At 39.1% G+C, this 14,988-nt stretch overlaps 1 protein-coding gene across 1 annotated transcript in view; it reads left to right on the forward strand.

Moving 5' to 3' along the window:
* KNTC1 (kinetochore associated 1) overlaps positions 1 to 14,988 on the forward strand; it is a 35,215-nt gene that overhangs the window by 8,911 nt on the left and 11,316 nt on the right. The window contains exons 19-45 of the mRNA XM_017814196.1: positions 243 to 308; positions 801 to 862; positions 1,224 to 1,335; positions 2,059 to 2,202; positions 2,431 to 2,487; positions 2,578 to 2,679; positions 2,911 to 3,027; positions 3,478 to 3,621; positions 3,892 to 3,990; positions 4,427 to 4,530; positions 4,642 to 4,747; positions 5,119 to 5,253; positions 5,670 to 5,789; positions 6,561 to 6,630; positions 6,701 to 6,768; positions 7,312 to 7,604; positions 8,217 to 8,389; positions 8,570 to 8,664; positions 9,475 to 9,616; positions 10,221 to 10,277; positions 10,812 to 10,975; positions 11,503 to 11,607; positions 12,253 to 12,381; positions 13,053 to 13,169; positions 13,557 to 13,666; positions 13,881 to 14,091; positions 14,773 to 14,862. Of these exons, the coding sequence (XP_017669685.1) occupies positions 243 to 308; positions 801 to 862; positions 1,224 to 1,335; positions 2,059 to 2,202; positions 2,431 to 2,487; positions 2,578 to 2,679; positions 2,911 to 3,027; positions 3,478 to 3,621; positions 3,892 to 3,990; positions 4,427 to 4,530; positions 4,642 to 4,747; positions 5,119 to 5,253; positions 5,670 to 5,789; positions 6,561 to 6,630; positions 6,701 to 6,768; positions 7,312 to 7,604; positions 8,217 to 8,389; positions 8,570 to 8,664; positions 9,475 to 9,616; positions 10,221 to 10,277; positions 10,812 to 10,975; positions 11,503 to 11,607; positions 12,253 to 12,381; positions 13,053 to 13,169; positions 13,557 to 13,666; positions 13,881 to 14,091; positions 14,773 to 14,862 (3,192 nt within the window). The remainder of the gene's footprint in view (positions 1 to 242; positions 309 to 800; positions 863 to 1,223; positions 1,336 to 2,058; positions 2,203 to 2,430; positions 2,488 to 2,577; positions 2,680 to 2,910; positions 3,028 to 3,477; positions 3,622 to 3,891; positions 3,991 to 4,426; positions 4,531 to 4,641; positions 4,748 to 5,118; positions 5,254 to 5,669; positions 5,790 to 6,560; positions 6,631 to 6,700; positions 6,769 to 7,311; positions 7,605 to 8,216; positions 8,390 to 8,569; positions 8,665 to 9,474; positions 9,617 to 10,220; positions 10,278 to 10,811; positions 10,976 to 11,502; positions 11,608 to 12,252; positions 12,382 to 13,052; positions 13,170 to 13,556; positions 13,667 to 13,880; positions 14,092 to 14,772; positions 14,863 to 14,988) is intronic.

Here is a 14,988-nt window from a genome sequence, read left to right on the forward strand (position 1 = left end):
ATTATTTTAGCCTTTCCTGCCTTATCAAACAGAATCAGAGAGATGCACATTGTCTGTCTAATCCTCCACTCATGCAGAAATCCAATCAGATTTGATTGGACCAGGTTAGACCCCAATCTAACTCTGTCAAATAAAGACCTCAGTTTCAGAAGTACTAAGATTTCCCTCATGTCTCTCAAATTGGTGGTTTTGTCTGGCATGTTCTGAGCTGTCATCCAAACCATCTCCTGTATTTGTTTCAGATCTTGAAGAAAGATGAAAGAACCACTGCTCCATCATCTGATGGGGCTCCAGTGTCCATAACTGAGGTGAGGACAAACTTCCTGGACCTGCAGTATCATAGAAACCACTACAATGTAGAGTTTTAAAAACTGATTACTGTTGAACTTCTAAAAAGTCTAAACAAGATCATATTTTATAGCATGAAAGAGAACCACAGTAATGACATATTCACAAATGAGCCATTCCTTCAGTCATAGAAAGATTCCATTTCAGATGCTCCATAAATTGAAGGCAGAACCTCCCTTTAACTGCTGTTAGGTATTAAATTTTGTTTCTGGCTTAGTCCTGTTGGAATCTGGACAGGCCTCATCTGCCTTCAAAGACAATCAGTGTAAAGTGTCACACAACTGAAATTTTTGATTCATGCTTTGTTAAGAAACCTACATATAGAATCAACTGAAATTCTTGAAAAGTCTTTCTTTTCCTCCGTTCTTCCTCTTTGTGATGGTTGTTCTAACCCTGTAATAGCACTTTTTGGTAAGTCACAAATTGACCTTAAATCTCTTGTCTGCACTCAGGTATTGAGAGCTCAGGCAAGGCTTACAACGTTCTATGGAGCTTTTGGACCAGAGAAATTCAGGTTTGTTTGTTGAGGTTTAAAGCAAATTTAATCCTAATGGTCAAATATGTACCACTGAAATGAAATTCGAGTTCATTCAACTTTAAACCCTTCCTTTTCTTCTTGAAGTTTCCCATCCTGTGCTGTGGGGAAGGGAGAATGAAGAGAGCTTGAGTCATCCTATATGTTGAAAACCTAAATTATCTGTTGCATATGCACTTGAATAGATTTTTTTTCTTCAGTGTATATGGGGGAGAGTGATTTTATACAAACACAATCTGTTGTCTCTTACAGCTCATAGTACTGGGGAGAAAAGGTTTGAAGTTCTTCCCCATATTTAATATTGACATATAACCAAGTTTCTTTCCCCCCTCATTTCTAGTGGAATTGCTTGGACAGAGTTCCTGAATAACAAAGACATGTTCAAGAACATCATATCTCAGCTGGAAGAAGGACATCTCTCTTGTGCACAGTACCTGTGGCTCAGGCACCAGGTGAGATGGCACAGACACCTCTGGAATTTATGGAGGGGGTTAAATCTCTTCAATTCTCCAGCCTGATTTCACAGCCAGACCAACGTGGTTACAAAACAGAGGGGAAAATGTCTGTGGCAGAGCCTCATCTATTACCACAACAATTACCTGTTCACCTGGATCCTTGGCAGGCTGAATTTACTGATTTAGGACTAAAATGGTCTTTCTGATGTCAGAATATATAGTAGTAGGTCTTAAGGAGGACGATTCTTTGATTTATTCTGTGGTGCTTGTAATCGTCCATTTACTGCCTTGCAAGCCCAGCTCTCAGAATTTTTAGTGGACATTTGCTGCCTGCCTTAAAATCCTTCAAAAATAATCACAGTCACTCCTTACTCTGAATGACACATTCAGAGTAGTGGCTGTGGGCTGCTGTTATAATTTGAAATGCAGGACTTTGAGGTCCATGTCTGTTGTTTTCTTAAAACAGAACTGTAGAACAAGTCCTAAAGGAACAGGACACTAATTTGCAAAGAAATTGCTTCTATTAGGTCTTTTTTTAAGAAGACCAAGCTCTAGTTGTTCTTATCAGGGCTGCTTTTTTTAATTCTTGTCAATGATTATTGAGATTTTCTCTTTGTATTTGTGAAATTTACTGTTTCTTCCTATTAGTGAAACAGTTTATAAAGTATCAGATAAACATCTACTCTATCTGTCTGTAATTGTTCTGTTTTAATATTTTAGGCAGATTTTGAAAACAGCTTTGATGAGCAAATGCTGAAGGACTTGCTTAGTGCCATCCCTTTCACTGTTCCTTTGCATGAACTGTGCTTGTGGCTTAAAAATATTGTGATCCCCTTCTCAAGAAGAGTTGTGCCAAATGGACAGGTAAGACTCACTGAATTAATGCAAAATGTCATTTTCTCAGACTAAGATAATTTTTGAGTCAACCCTACAGATTTATTTTTGAATGTCAGGAGCTTGATCATCTGTCTTTTAAAGGGATTCTTTTCCCTAGTGTTTATATCTTGAATGATTTCTTTTAAAAAAGACATTTCTAATGGCAATTTTTGCTTTGATAAACAGCATCACTATTTATATCTGTATTTTTTTCAGAAAATATTAGCAAAGTGGCTGGAACAAGGTGCTCGAAACCTTGAGTTAACTGACAAGGTGAGTCACTGCAGAAACTTTGCATGTCTCGTTTTTCTATATATTTCTATATGTACAATACAGTTTGCTAATATCAATTATTTTGGACAGGCAAATTGGCCAGACAATGGACTCCAAATGGCAGAGATTTTTTTCACAAGTAAAAATCAAGGTGAAGGGGGACTGCCAACTTTTGGCCACTTGGCTGCTTTGGTAAGAAATGTAACAAATTTAAGAACTAGCTGAGAGACTTCAGAACAGATGCTCTGTGCTAGAACTGGAATGGATGATACTTAGGTCACTATTGTTTTAGGTAAAGATTGACTTAATTCCATGAAAGGAAGGAACCAAGTTCCAATTTTCTTGTATTTAAAGATTAACAAAATGTTTATGACACCTTCTAATAGTCTTCTAACATTTCACTACTTCTAAACGCTGTTTCAGAGATGTGGTGACTGTGAAGAGATCCAGAGGTTAAAGAAGCTGGTAAATGATTTACAAGAATTGATCAATCTGTACAGAAAATACAACTGCAGGCTGGCACTCTCTGATTTTGAAAAGGTAATTCTGCAGACACTTCAAAAAGTGCTTTTGAGTAGTGGGTTGTTCTGAGAAGGAGAAAAATCTTGGAGCATGCAATTTAAGATCAGACACAAGAGGAATCCTGGTGGACTGGTTGGTTAAACTGGTGTTCATCACCTTGATATGTTTGTTACAAATTTTCTTTCAGCTCTGGGCATAAATATAATGTGACAAGATCCTCTGAGAAGGTGTGGCTCAAACTCCATGATCTGCAGTTCATTACATTGGGGAGCAAACAGCAACAGAGAAATCAGAGATACAAGTGAACAAGAAGGGGCTTAGTAAAAGAAAGGTTTTCTTGGAGCTAAAGAGGGTTGTTTGCTCTTGATATCATTCAATGGATTTCAGTGGCCTCTGGATGTGGAATTATTTAGAGGAGATGTTCTGTGTGTGATGTTCTGACGTGGTGTTTTTCTGTTTGCTGCTCAGGAGAATGCAACTACAATTGTGTTCCGCATGTTTGATAAAATTTTGGCACCAGAGCTTGTCCCATCAATTTTGGAGAAGTTCATCAAACCCTACCTGTGTGAACATAATCTCCAGAAAGATGAACTTCTTCTACAGTACATAAAGGTATCCAGATTTTCTTCCTTTTGAAGGAAGTTCTTTCAGCATGAGTAAGCAGAAAACAAGTCCCATGACCATTTCTGTTTACACTTGAATTTTTGAAGGACAAGCTTTCAGATCAGCTTATTCCTGTCAGTGACCTTAATGATAGTAACTATTTCAGTATGAGGCAATAAAAGATACAAGGGGAGTTAGCCAAATCTATCCCTCAATGTCCAGGAAACTTTACATTTTTGTTTATAAGATAATCCTGATAATCTTTATCTGTATATCCAGGATTTGCTGGAACCTTGTCGGACACGGTCCATCTCAGTGTTTGAAACTGCATGGGAGGCAAAGGCCATTGCTGTCATTGGCTGCATCTCTGACACAGATGTAAGTATATTTTATGAAAGAGGCATCAAGTGACTCCAAAACACCAGTTCAGACTGAAACATCAATTTTACATGAGCATCTGGGTGCATTTTTACACGAGTGCTATGAGGGGAAACTAGTGTGCTGTCTTTTTATTCTATTTTAGTCATCTGCCATGTGATGTTCTTTGAGAATTAAATTGTAGTTTTGATGTCAGCACATGGAAAACTCACCGAGTTTAATATGAAACTCAAGCTCCACAGTGTTGGAAATGACTGAGCATTTTTTCACTTAAGTTGACACCTCATATTATGATACTGAGTGTCCTTTATGTGAGTGGAGATGGGGCAAGGAAATAAACCCCTTGCCTAAAGGAATCAGCCACACACAGACAATCCTTCAGGAGATTTGAAACTGCTTTGATTTGAAAAGGAGGCTGTTTCTGTTCCTTTTCCAGCTGAAATTTGATGCAGTTCTGCAGCTCATGGGCAGTGCTACAGTACCATGGAGTGCAGCAGTGGAGCAGCTGGTGAAACAGCACCTGGAAATGGATCATGGCAAGTAAGAAACGTCCACAGGCTACACTTGGGGGGGGAAATACTGTGTCTCTGATGTAGTAGGATGGTTAAATCACAGAGCAAAGACAGTAATAAGAGTCTAATTCGTCCACAGGGTGAAGTTACTGCAGGACAGTTACAGGCTAATGGAGATGAAGAAGCTGTTGAGAGCCTATGGGATAAGGGATACAAATCTTTTAAGGGACAACGAGATGATCATGGTGAGTAATTGAGACTTCAGGCCTGATTTCTCCCAGGGTCACAGGGAACATGACTTGGTGGTTTTTTACTTTGTTATTTTCTTAACATCTCCCCTTCATTAGGAGAAAATGTGAGTATTTCGGGAAAAGTTCCTTGGCATCCTGAGGAGCCAGATGAATATTCAGAGTTCCCAGGTTAATTCTCTCCCCAAGCCCAGGTTTGTCCCAGTTACACTTCAGTCAGGTTTTCTCCAGATGAAAGTTTGAAGCTTCCAAGTAACTTGCTTGGTATGAGCTGTACAGTTCCAACAGTGAAGCAGTGTGGATAAACTAATTCCTGTGTCATTCTATACATCAAGAAACTAAAGTCCAGATCTGTTTCCTTCTGACAGATGCTTGTGAGATACATTCTTAAACAAGATACCACTACTTCTTTGGAGGATGCCTTGAAAATTGTAGAAGCATATGCACTGCCCACTGGGGAAGTCTACTTTCTGAGGATGATAGACCTGATTGACAAAGAAAGGGTATGGAAATACTTTATGTCAGGTGATTCTGGAATTTCAACAGTGACACCTATTTACAAAACAGGGGCGAGTTGTATTGCTTCCTCAGATCTTAAAAGCACTTTACATATATATTTTTAATTACAATTCTAGTTATTCTACACCTAACTGCCTATACTCAACATTGAAAAGGAGTCCTTTGTCAGAGTTTTATCCTTCAGAAAAGGATGAAAGTTATGACCTACAATACACAAGACAAGTTTGGAATTGAAGTCTCTACATATTTTCACATATTGGTTTTGCTTACAAGGGTTGCACAATGGCCAGTTAAGTATCAGAGCAAGGACACCCACATAACTGAGCTTTTCCAAAAGCAAATGTCCATCTCTTTGCATTATTTCTGGTTTAATTTTGTTTGTTTGTTTTTCTCCCTTCAGGGAGAAGAATCTCAGACTTTGTTAAAGTCTCTGACTCCTGCTGAAGCTGAGGAAGTTGCAGAGAGATTGACTATATGGGGAAAACTGGTATTGAAGAACAAACCAGATGATTCTGAAGAGGTACCGAGTCTTTTATGTAGTAGAGAAGTTATTCTAAGTGCTATTCTTACTCAGATGCTTAAAAAGAGGGAGGGGATGCAAATGGAAAAACTGTCTTCCAGCAAAAAAGGGATGAACTGGTGCTGCTTTGAGCAAGAGGTTGGACTGGGGCACCTCTTGAAGCCTCTTCTAACTTGATCTTTTACAGTATATATAATTTTTTGTTATTTTTAAAGGCATCTCTATGGAGTAGCATGGCCATCTGAATTCAATCAATAGTTTATAAATCCTGCCTCATTATTAGTATTATACCTCTAATCCTACGTATTTTCCAGTGCTTTCTTTAGTCCTTGGAGAACACCTGTTTAAAGACTGTAGGTGTGGCTCTGCCATGCACCAAAGTGTGTTGCAGCTTCCCAGCTGACATTACACGTTGTCTCACAACCACAGAAGGGAATTTTTGTGAACAGTTGCCTGGGGGAGTTATTCTGGGCAAGGGAAGGAAAAAGAAAGGGAGAAGGGTGGATATTTCCAAACCCCTGTGAGAGCAAATACATAATTACACCTAGAAAGTATTTACTGTTTCTATAAAGGATTCACATTTACAATAGCTTTTTGTTCCCTTGCTTTTCAACTGGTTGTATCTTAGACTTGATAATTGTTGCTGAGGATGTTTGGAGAGCATTACAAAGTGTTTTAACAGAGTTGAAGCCTCAGGGTTACTCTGCTACCAGCAACATTTTGACCAAAAAAAAAAAAACCCAAACCCATTAACCTCTTCCTTTCCTGCAGCAAAAAGCACAAATGTTTATGACCAAGACACTCGTGGAAGTCCTAAAATTCCTGCTCAACACTCAAAAAGGTACAACTTTAACACCTCACATGTTGTTTGGAAATGGAATCAGAGAGTAATTGGTTTTCTCCTCCAACAGACAATCCCGTGAAGGAACATGAACATGAAGCAAACCTGAAGATGTTTGAAACACTTGCCACCCTGCAGGTAGGTAACTGATAGCTTCAAACCACTTCTGATTTACTGTGGTTATTCCAGATCGTTCTTACCACGTGGGTTATATTCCAAATTAACTGTATTTACAACATACATGCAAAGGTTGGTTTTAGTATTGACTTCAAAGAGATTCCAAGGCTACTCTACTGGGAAAGTTCCCAATTAGAACTCAGTTGTCTATTTAAACCAAAAATTTAGACACTCTCCCAAAGTCTTAATTAGTAACACTGCAAAGACTTCATGATAGAGTACTGTGAAGATCTTACTATGGGAGGTTAACTTATATTAGTTAATACAGCTTGTGAGCATGGGGTTTCCTTCAGGTTTTTTTTATTTTGCTTCTCTACTGCCTGGCAAAGTCCTCTAATTTATTACATAAATCAGTAGTTGATTGAAACCACTAAAGTCAACTTTGTACTGAAATATTCCTCTAATGAAACAGGGAATAAAAACATCTTCATAAAAAAAGAAGACCTTAATATTTTTAAAGGAAGTGATGTGAATACAAATATATAATTGTTGTTGTCGTTGCAGGAGTATTTTGATATCTTTCTCTCAGCTGAAGAATTCAGCAACCCTTCCCTGATGTCTGAGCTACTTGAGCACCACATAAATGCTTATGACAGTGCCAGATCTGCAGAAAAGACTATCAAAGTGCAGCCAATGAACTGTAACTCAGGGGATGGCAAAGCCAAGAACCCTCTCAGTGAATCCAGGCTGTACAGACTGGCTTTGCTCCTGCAGGTGCCAGAGCACAAACTGGGAGAAAAACTGGCCTTGAGAGCTCTGGATGCTGGAAAAGTTGAAGTTGCTGTAAAAATATGCAGGTAAAACTGCAGAGCTTTTCAAGATCCTCACTTTCAATGGGCTTTTCTGAACTATTTCTGATACTTTGCAGAATTAAGTATGTGTAGAGCAAAGGAAAGGGTTTTCTGTTTTAGTTTTTTTCTAAAAATAAGTGTTTAAGCAACATGCTTATTGTTTGTATGCACTATTGAGTGTGGAATTAAGCCATTGTCTCTGAAAATTGCCACTGGTTTTTACCATAACATGATTACTCAGTAAAAAGATTCCCTCTCCTTTTATAGAGTAAGGCCAAATATTAAATAACTGTTATGATAATTGTTGGCTTAACAGAAGGAAACTATTGCACACTGACTGGTTTTTAGCTGGTCTCTGCCTCATGCTTAGGTTGTCACATAATTTAAACTTACTACCTCCTCCCCCCAAAAGAGATCAGATGAAAGTGTGAAATATATTTTTATTATTAATGTGTTTTAGGTATTTCAGTATCTCAAAGGTAACTCCAGTGTGCTTTTCACTTCAGTCACAGCAGTGAGTGAGCTAAAAGGGAGTTAAAGAATTAGAACAGAGTGTGGCCTTAAGTAAAAGCCCTAAGAACTACTGGGGTTTTTTAACATCCTTTTCTTTTTTAATAGGGAGTCCTATGAAAATCACTGCACTGAAGAAACAGGGAAGCTCCTGTTTTCAGTGGGTCAAAGGCTTTGCCACATGTTGGGAGCTGATGTTCCAATGATCCTTCCCACTGACATGAATCTCCCAGCAGTGATCCATGAGCTGGCCTGCCAGGCAGCCACAGTGTGTAGTGCAGGTAACTACTGTTATTTGTGTTCATGCTGGGAGTCCCAGCTTCCCAAACAGCAACCAATTAACCTGAAACCAGAGCGACTTTCTGTATATGCACCTGTAAAAAGAAGTGCTGCAAAATTGTTTCCTCCTGATAGGACATATGAACCTTCTGTTCATGCTGATGAACTTCATGTTTTTACAGATTTACTGTTGGATTGTCTGGAGCTCTGTCAGTACACTTTGATTGCCAAGGACACCTACAGACAGTGCCAAATAGATGAGGGATTTGCAGCAAAGGTATTTTCTGTACTGTCCACTCTAGGTGTTATTTTCCCTCTCATTTCTCCAGCAATATTCAATCAGAAAGCAAACAACAACAACAAATCCACACAGAGCTCTACAAAGAAAAATTTCCTCAAATATGAGTGTATTCAGCTTAAGGAATGATTTGAGTCCTAAAAGCAGTGCAGCTGTGGGACAAGCACAAGTAGCATTCTCCACTTTCTAAATCCTGCTGAAAATATTAGTGGTTTTATTGAAGAACTGCTGCAAGAGAGCTGACTTGAAAGTGTGGCAGGGAGGGCTTGATTTTTAAATACATGCATTATGTGAAGGCACTGCCAAGAGTTTTGTAAAACTGAGATGATCAAGTCCTTGAACAGCATCTTTGTTTTTTGTTTAGGTCAAGCAGTGCTTTAGGCTACTTGAAATGAATGGGCTCTTACAGCTGGAGTGGAGCAGAGCTGGGCAATGTTTGTGCACAGAATGTTGCTTTTCTAAAAAAAATGATCCATTTGAAAAATGTTTGCTTGTAATATTTGGCCAAGAATGTTTATGAAAGCCTCCATTAAATTAATGAAGAAAGCATTTTGGCTGTACAGCTAAATAACTGCAACATGAAAGAGAAATGGGGCCACTGAAGGGAGGAAATGTGTTTATTGCTACTGGTCTTTCAACAAAAGTAGGAGAGTAAAATCCATTTTCAAATAGAAGGTTGTGTTCTATTCTTGTATTCCAAAACTGGAATCTCTTGCAACACTGAGTTTGTTAGTAGACTTATTAACTCTTCTTTTTGTTGAGTGTACTTTTGACAATGTTCTTATTTAGACAACATCCTTTGGAGGGGATAAAGATCCTTATGAAGAGTGGACCTACGGTGACTTCTTTAATGAAGATGGGATAGTCCTTGATGCACAGACAACGATGCCAGTTACATATGAATTTATTTCTTCTGTTCTGCCCCTCTGTGGTAAACTTGCTTTCCTGAACACTGAGTCTGTGTTTCTTACTGGTTTTTATCTAGAAATGTAACTAATTCAGGGGGTCTGTGGAAATTATCACCTCAGAAATCTCAATTAGACAAACTCCCAGAAGAAATATCCACTGGGGGGTATAGAATTGAAAGGTGACTTTGGGTTTTATTCTGGCTCAGGAAAAATCTGGGTGACAAATGCCTGAAGTCCTGGAGAATGTTCTGGGAAGTGTCACTATAAACTTGTACTGTTCCTATGATCTTCTCTAGATATTCTGGCAGCCACTATGACAACAGGATTTTATCAAGAGGAATTTCAGCTCATTCTAAAATTGTATTTTACACCACTGTAGATACAATAACTCTTAAAACTTTCAAGTATTATAAATGGAAATCCACAACCCTGTAGGTGCTGAAAGAGATATTCCCCCTAGAAAATCACTTCTGACCAGGCACAGCCAAAAATAGCAGCAAATGGCTCTGGGAGTTCACGTGTCTTTATTTTTTGCACTGTCCCTGTAGGATTTTCTAAGTCCTGCCAGACTTCCCAGTGTTGCTGAGATTCCTGGCAAAGTGCTGATGTTATTTGTCTGTCTTTCAGAGGACAAGGTGTATCCCTTGGAGTCCACCAGCCTGGCAAACCGTGCCTTTGTTGAAGGTATCACAGAATGCTTTGGGTTGGAAGGGACCTCCCAGATCCCTTCATTCCAACCCCTGCCATGGGCAGGGACATGATGGCACTGACAGTGTAAACCAGACACTGGAAAACATGAGATTTAAACTCAACCTCCACAAGCATGATTAGCTCTTAGGGTTTTTTTAATTAGTGCCTAAATGTTCATTTAAAGCCATATTTTGGTTCAGCACAGGAAACACCAGTTTGGGTGGTAATTCCTACCATTCCACCGTGGGATTTTGAGTGTGTCAAAGGCTGTACTTCAGTCCAGAAGTACTGTGAGCTGGGATCATCAAAGCCTGCCCAAGAAGATGACTTCTGGTGAAAAACTTCTGGGTTTTGAACTAAAATAAGAGTCTGTATTAAATCAAAAGCCCTGAACGTTTCAAAGGAAACTAAGGCTGATCCTGTGTCCTAAATTAAACAAGGAAAAAGAAAAACTGCTCTGATAGGAATTCCAAGAGCAATGTGGTTAATACAAATATACTAATTATTTTCTGGGATTGTTTTTGACAGGCTGGAACCTTCTGCTGGCAGTTGGAGCTCCCCTGAGTGCAGCAGTGCAGACCCTGCTGGAGTGCAGTCAGTGTGAGCTGGCCCTGAGGCTCACGGTCTGTGCCTTGGGGTCCTGCCTCCAGCACGGCATTTCCAACACCATGGACCCGACCCTGAGTGAAAAGGTAGGCCAAGGACAATGCTGAATTCTGAGAGTCAATCTCAGAAGTATCCCAACTATTAACAAGGTTAGAGCAGTTCTGTAAGGATTTGGGAACTGTGGGAGAGGCCCTCACCACAACCCTTGTGTTACCACCACTCGATCAGATGTTGAGCCAGTTTGTGAAAGGAGCTGGTGGTTTCTCCCCTATTTTTCATGGTCCTCTTTCTCTTTGCAAAGTATGTTCAGACCTAAACTTTCATTTCTGATCTAGAATGAACAGATGAGTAATGGTTTATGATGTTGCTTTATCGTCGGTTAGCAAGGGAAAAGTTGTGAGTAGAATATTCAAGAAACATTCCTCAATTCAAAAGCACTTGGAAACAGAAATCCTTCTTCTGTCTAGAAGAAATCTTTGCAAGACCTTAAATAAATCAGCACATATAATTACCAGAGTACCTGTTATTACTCTAGTACCTGTCATGCTGTAAATGACAAGAGAGGTTGAAGACTTAGAATTTATTTTTAATTGTGGGATTTTTTTCCTGATAGCTATACAGTGTCAGCACACTTGCTGAAACCAAGACCTTCCTCCTTGCTATGAAAGAGAAATGTTCTTCAGTCATCAGGAGCACTGCCCTGACCTTACTACACAAGGTAAGAGTGCTCTGGAAGGGGTAAGAGGGAGCCCTTTCTCTGCTCTGTCTGGAATCATTTTGGTTGGAAAAGACCCTTAAGATCGAGTCCAGCCATTCACCTACAACTGCCAAGTCCACACTAAACCCTGAGCACCAGGTCCTCTAAACACCTCCAGAGATGGTGACTCCACCCTGGTTGGGTGGATTTGAGCCTCTTGTGGACTGGGGCTCTTTGACCCTGCACCAGTTGCTCTGCTTCTGTGAGAAAGTGAGAGCCTCAACTTTGGGGGATCCTGTAGGGTCCTAAATTATAATAATGGCCTTTTTGATCTGTAGGTACACTCTATCTCATTTTAAATCCTGGGTTAATTTGTAGACTTTTTCTAGTTGGGGTCAGTTTTTAAAAAAAGCTATCTGCAAAATCTGCAATCCACCATCTTCTAAGGCAGTTTAGACTGAGGGAACTTACTTTTAGACTGGCTCCAGGACATTTAGATTCCAAGTTCTAAAACCTGAAATACATTTTTATTCTTTTTTTTCCCCCTCTAACTTATAGTCCCAACACACCTCTGAATTACAGAGTACACTCTGTGTTACACTTTAAAGAAAGAGACCTATTTAAATAAATTCCTAAAGTTTATAAGTTTTTTTTCCCAAACCACAGGTGTTCAACTGCCGTGTCATAGATCAGAACCTGGCACTGGGGTATTGCACAGTCCTGCCCAAGGAGGAGACGTTCAAGAAGCTGTGGGATGTCATAAACAATACCTGGCAAAATTACAGAAAAGTTCTGGTAAATTCCCAAGTCCTTGTATTCCTTCAGCACACAAAGAATGTTGAGGAGTTTCTTTTAAAAAGACACCAACACTACCATGTGGTGGGGCAGGAGTTTGCCATGACTAGAGGTAGAGCTGCTGGAACAAGTTCCTCTGCATCACAAGTTGTGCCCAGGCAGTTGCTGTCAATATTCAACATGATTTTTAACCCCATGCATTGGGTTTTAGCTCATCATGACTCATTCCAAAGCTTGGAAGCATTTATTTCAGGTCCCATCATATATCTACATCCTATTTGGGATAAGCTGTTCTCTGACAGCAGTTGTCAAGAATGGAACTAATAAATAAATATATTAAAATGTAAAGGAAGATGGGAAGTAAAGCATAAAGAAATGGGGAGGGAGAGTGATGTTAATTTTGAGAAAATATATCTAAAAAGTACCTCTTGTATTAGCTTCTACACCACTCAGAAAATATTTTGGAGAAAGTTAATTTTCAAGTAGCTTTGAACTTCCAGCTCAGGAGGTGGAATAGTCCTGTCCCCTCCTGTGAGATTTGTTTTCATTTTACACAGTTGTATGATCATCTATGAATTGTTTTAAATTCCTCTAAGGATTTAGACCTTAGGATTCCCAATTTTCAGATTATTTATTGGACTTGTATTCACTTCCTTTCTCACTCCTTTCAGGCAGTAGCTCTGGTTGGAGCACAACTTGCTGACCAGTATGGTGAGGCAGAAGAAAAGAAAAAATTCCAAGAATTGGCTATTGATGCAGAATGGGGTCTCCAGCTTGGCAAATTTGGTGTAAGATTGATTTTATTTATTTATTTATTTTAGGGGCTTATTAACTAATCAGTTAATAATGTCAGTATAGTCTGAGATGTGTGGTGGGTTTTACACAGATTTCACATTCAAATATAGGCACAGTTGGGATTGATTTTAATTTTTCAATCTGCTTAAATAAACCTTAGAAACTGAAATGCAATAATTGAGGGGGCTATAAAGGAGCTTTGGAGATTTTAAGTGTTATTTGGCCCAGGGGATAGTCAGCAAATGCACTGCTTTTTCCTGCTCTAAAAGTGTCTGGATTGATACTAAAGAAAACAGAAAAGATCCACTATATAAGGAATTAGTCCCAATATTGCCTAAAAGATTTTTTGAGAAGAAGAGAAATTGTTTCTTTACCTACAGATTTCTTTTGAGACTGTATTTAGACAGCCACCACTGAGGAAGAAAGAACTCATAAGAATGCTGGTCCAAAACCCAGAAGTAGACACAGGTCTCATCCTAAACTACTGCAGGTACTGATTCTCTCAAATTAACTGTACTCAATTATTGCTGCAATAATAACCATGACCACTGACTTCTATTTTAGTTTAAATAAATCCTAATTAATACCATATGCAAACTGTTCTTTTTTAAGAAATATTATTCAGAACACATCCTGGTCTTGCATTACTGTATTCCTAAGGAAAAACCAAAGCTCACAGAGAAAATATTCTGGTATTTTTCTAGTACTTTCCTGCTGGACAGTGATGCTGCACTGCAGCTTTGCATCGAAACACTCCTGCTCCAGAACACCACCACAAGTCAGGAGGAAGGGGACTCTGCAGAACACAGGGAGAAGCAACCTCATTCCACACTGCTGGCCAGAGCCCTGGAAATAACTCCTCTGCTCAAAAGCACCAAAGTCCTGGTCACAAACCTCACTGGAATATTGTACAAGGTAAACCAACCAACCAACCAACCAAGGCAATCCAAAACCACACCAAAACAATCAAAAAGAGTCCCTGGAATCTGCATTTCAAGTGCCCCGTGTCACCTGAATGACAGATTAATAATTCCTCAGAAATTTGAAAAGGTTATGTTTTTTCCCAAAATTTTCCTAAAGCAGGTAAAGGTTGAGTTTCAGTTTTCTGCTTCTCTATAAAAAAATTACAGCAACATATCTAATTTTTATTAAAGGCAAGTAGAGTCTTTCACCCCCACTTCCCTTAAAGAAACTACCAGAAAACAATCAAACAAAAAAGTAAGATCTAAGTATCACAGTTCCATATTAAAAATAGGTGAGGAGTCAAAAAAAATTATATGTTGGGGTTTGGTTTTGTGTTTTGGGGGGGGGGGTTTTGTGGCTTTTTTTGAGTTTTTTCCCCATCACTTCTTGCTTGGTCTTTCTGCAATATCCTTGCAGAAAAAAAAAATAGGTTTTTTAGGATTCAGGACTATGAGGTGGGAGTCTTTTTTGTTTCAAAGAATTAGGCCACGATGCTTATATTGACGTAACACTGAAGAAACAGTACTGATGTTACAACAGTTGATATTAAACCTGGGGAAATCTACTCACTTGTGTGTTTTTATAAAGACAAATCATGCCAGGCCTTTTCAAACAGACCATTATTTTGAACAGCTGGATCCTTATGACTATGAAACCATTGAAATTGTCCTGAGGGTGATACAAAACGCTGATGAGAAGAACACCAGCATCCAGCTCAGCCAGGTATGGCCACCAGTGTCCCTGTCACCCTGCCAGGGCACCTCTGTTCTGCTTTGTCTATTTATTAGCTATTTATTTATTCACCACTGTTGAAATTCAGGGAATTATCCTCTGTACACGGCTCTCCCT

The sequence above is a fragment of the Lepidothrix coronata genome, unplaced genomic scaffold, assembly GCF_001604755.1.
Source record: "Lepidothrix coronata isolate B3197 unplaced genomic scaffold, Lepidothrix_coronata-1.0 Scaffold44, whole genome shotgun sequence".
NCBI classification, from domain to species: Eukaryota; Metazoa; Chordata; class Aves; order Passeriformes; family Pipridae; genus Lepidothrix; species Lepidothrix coronata.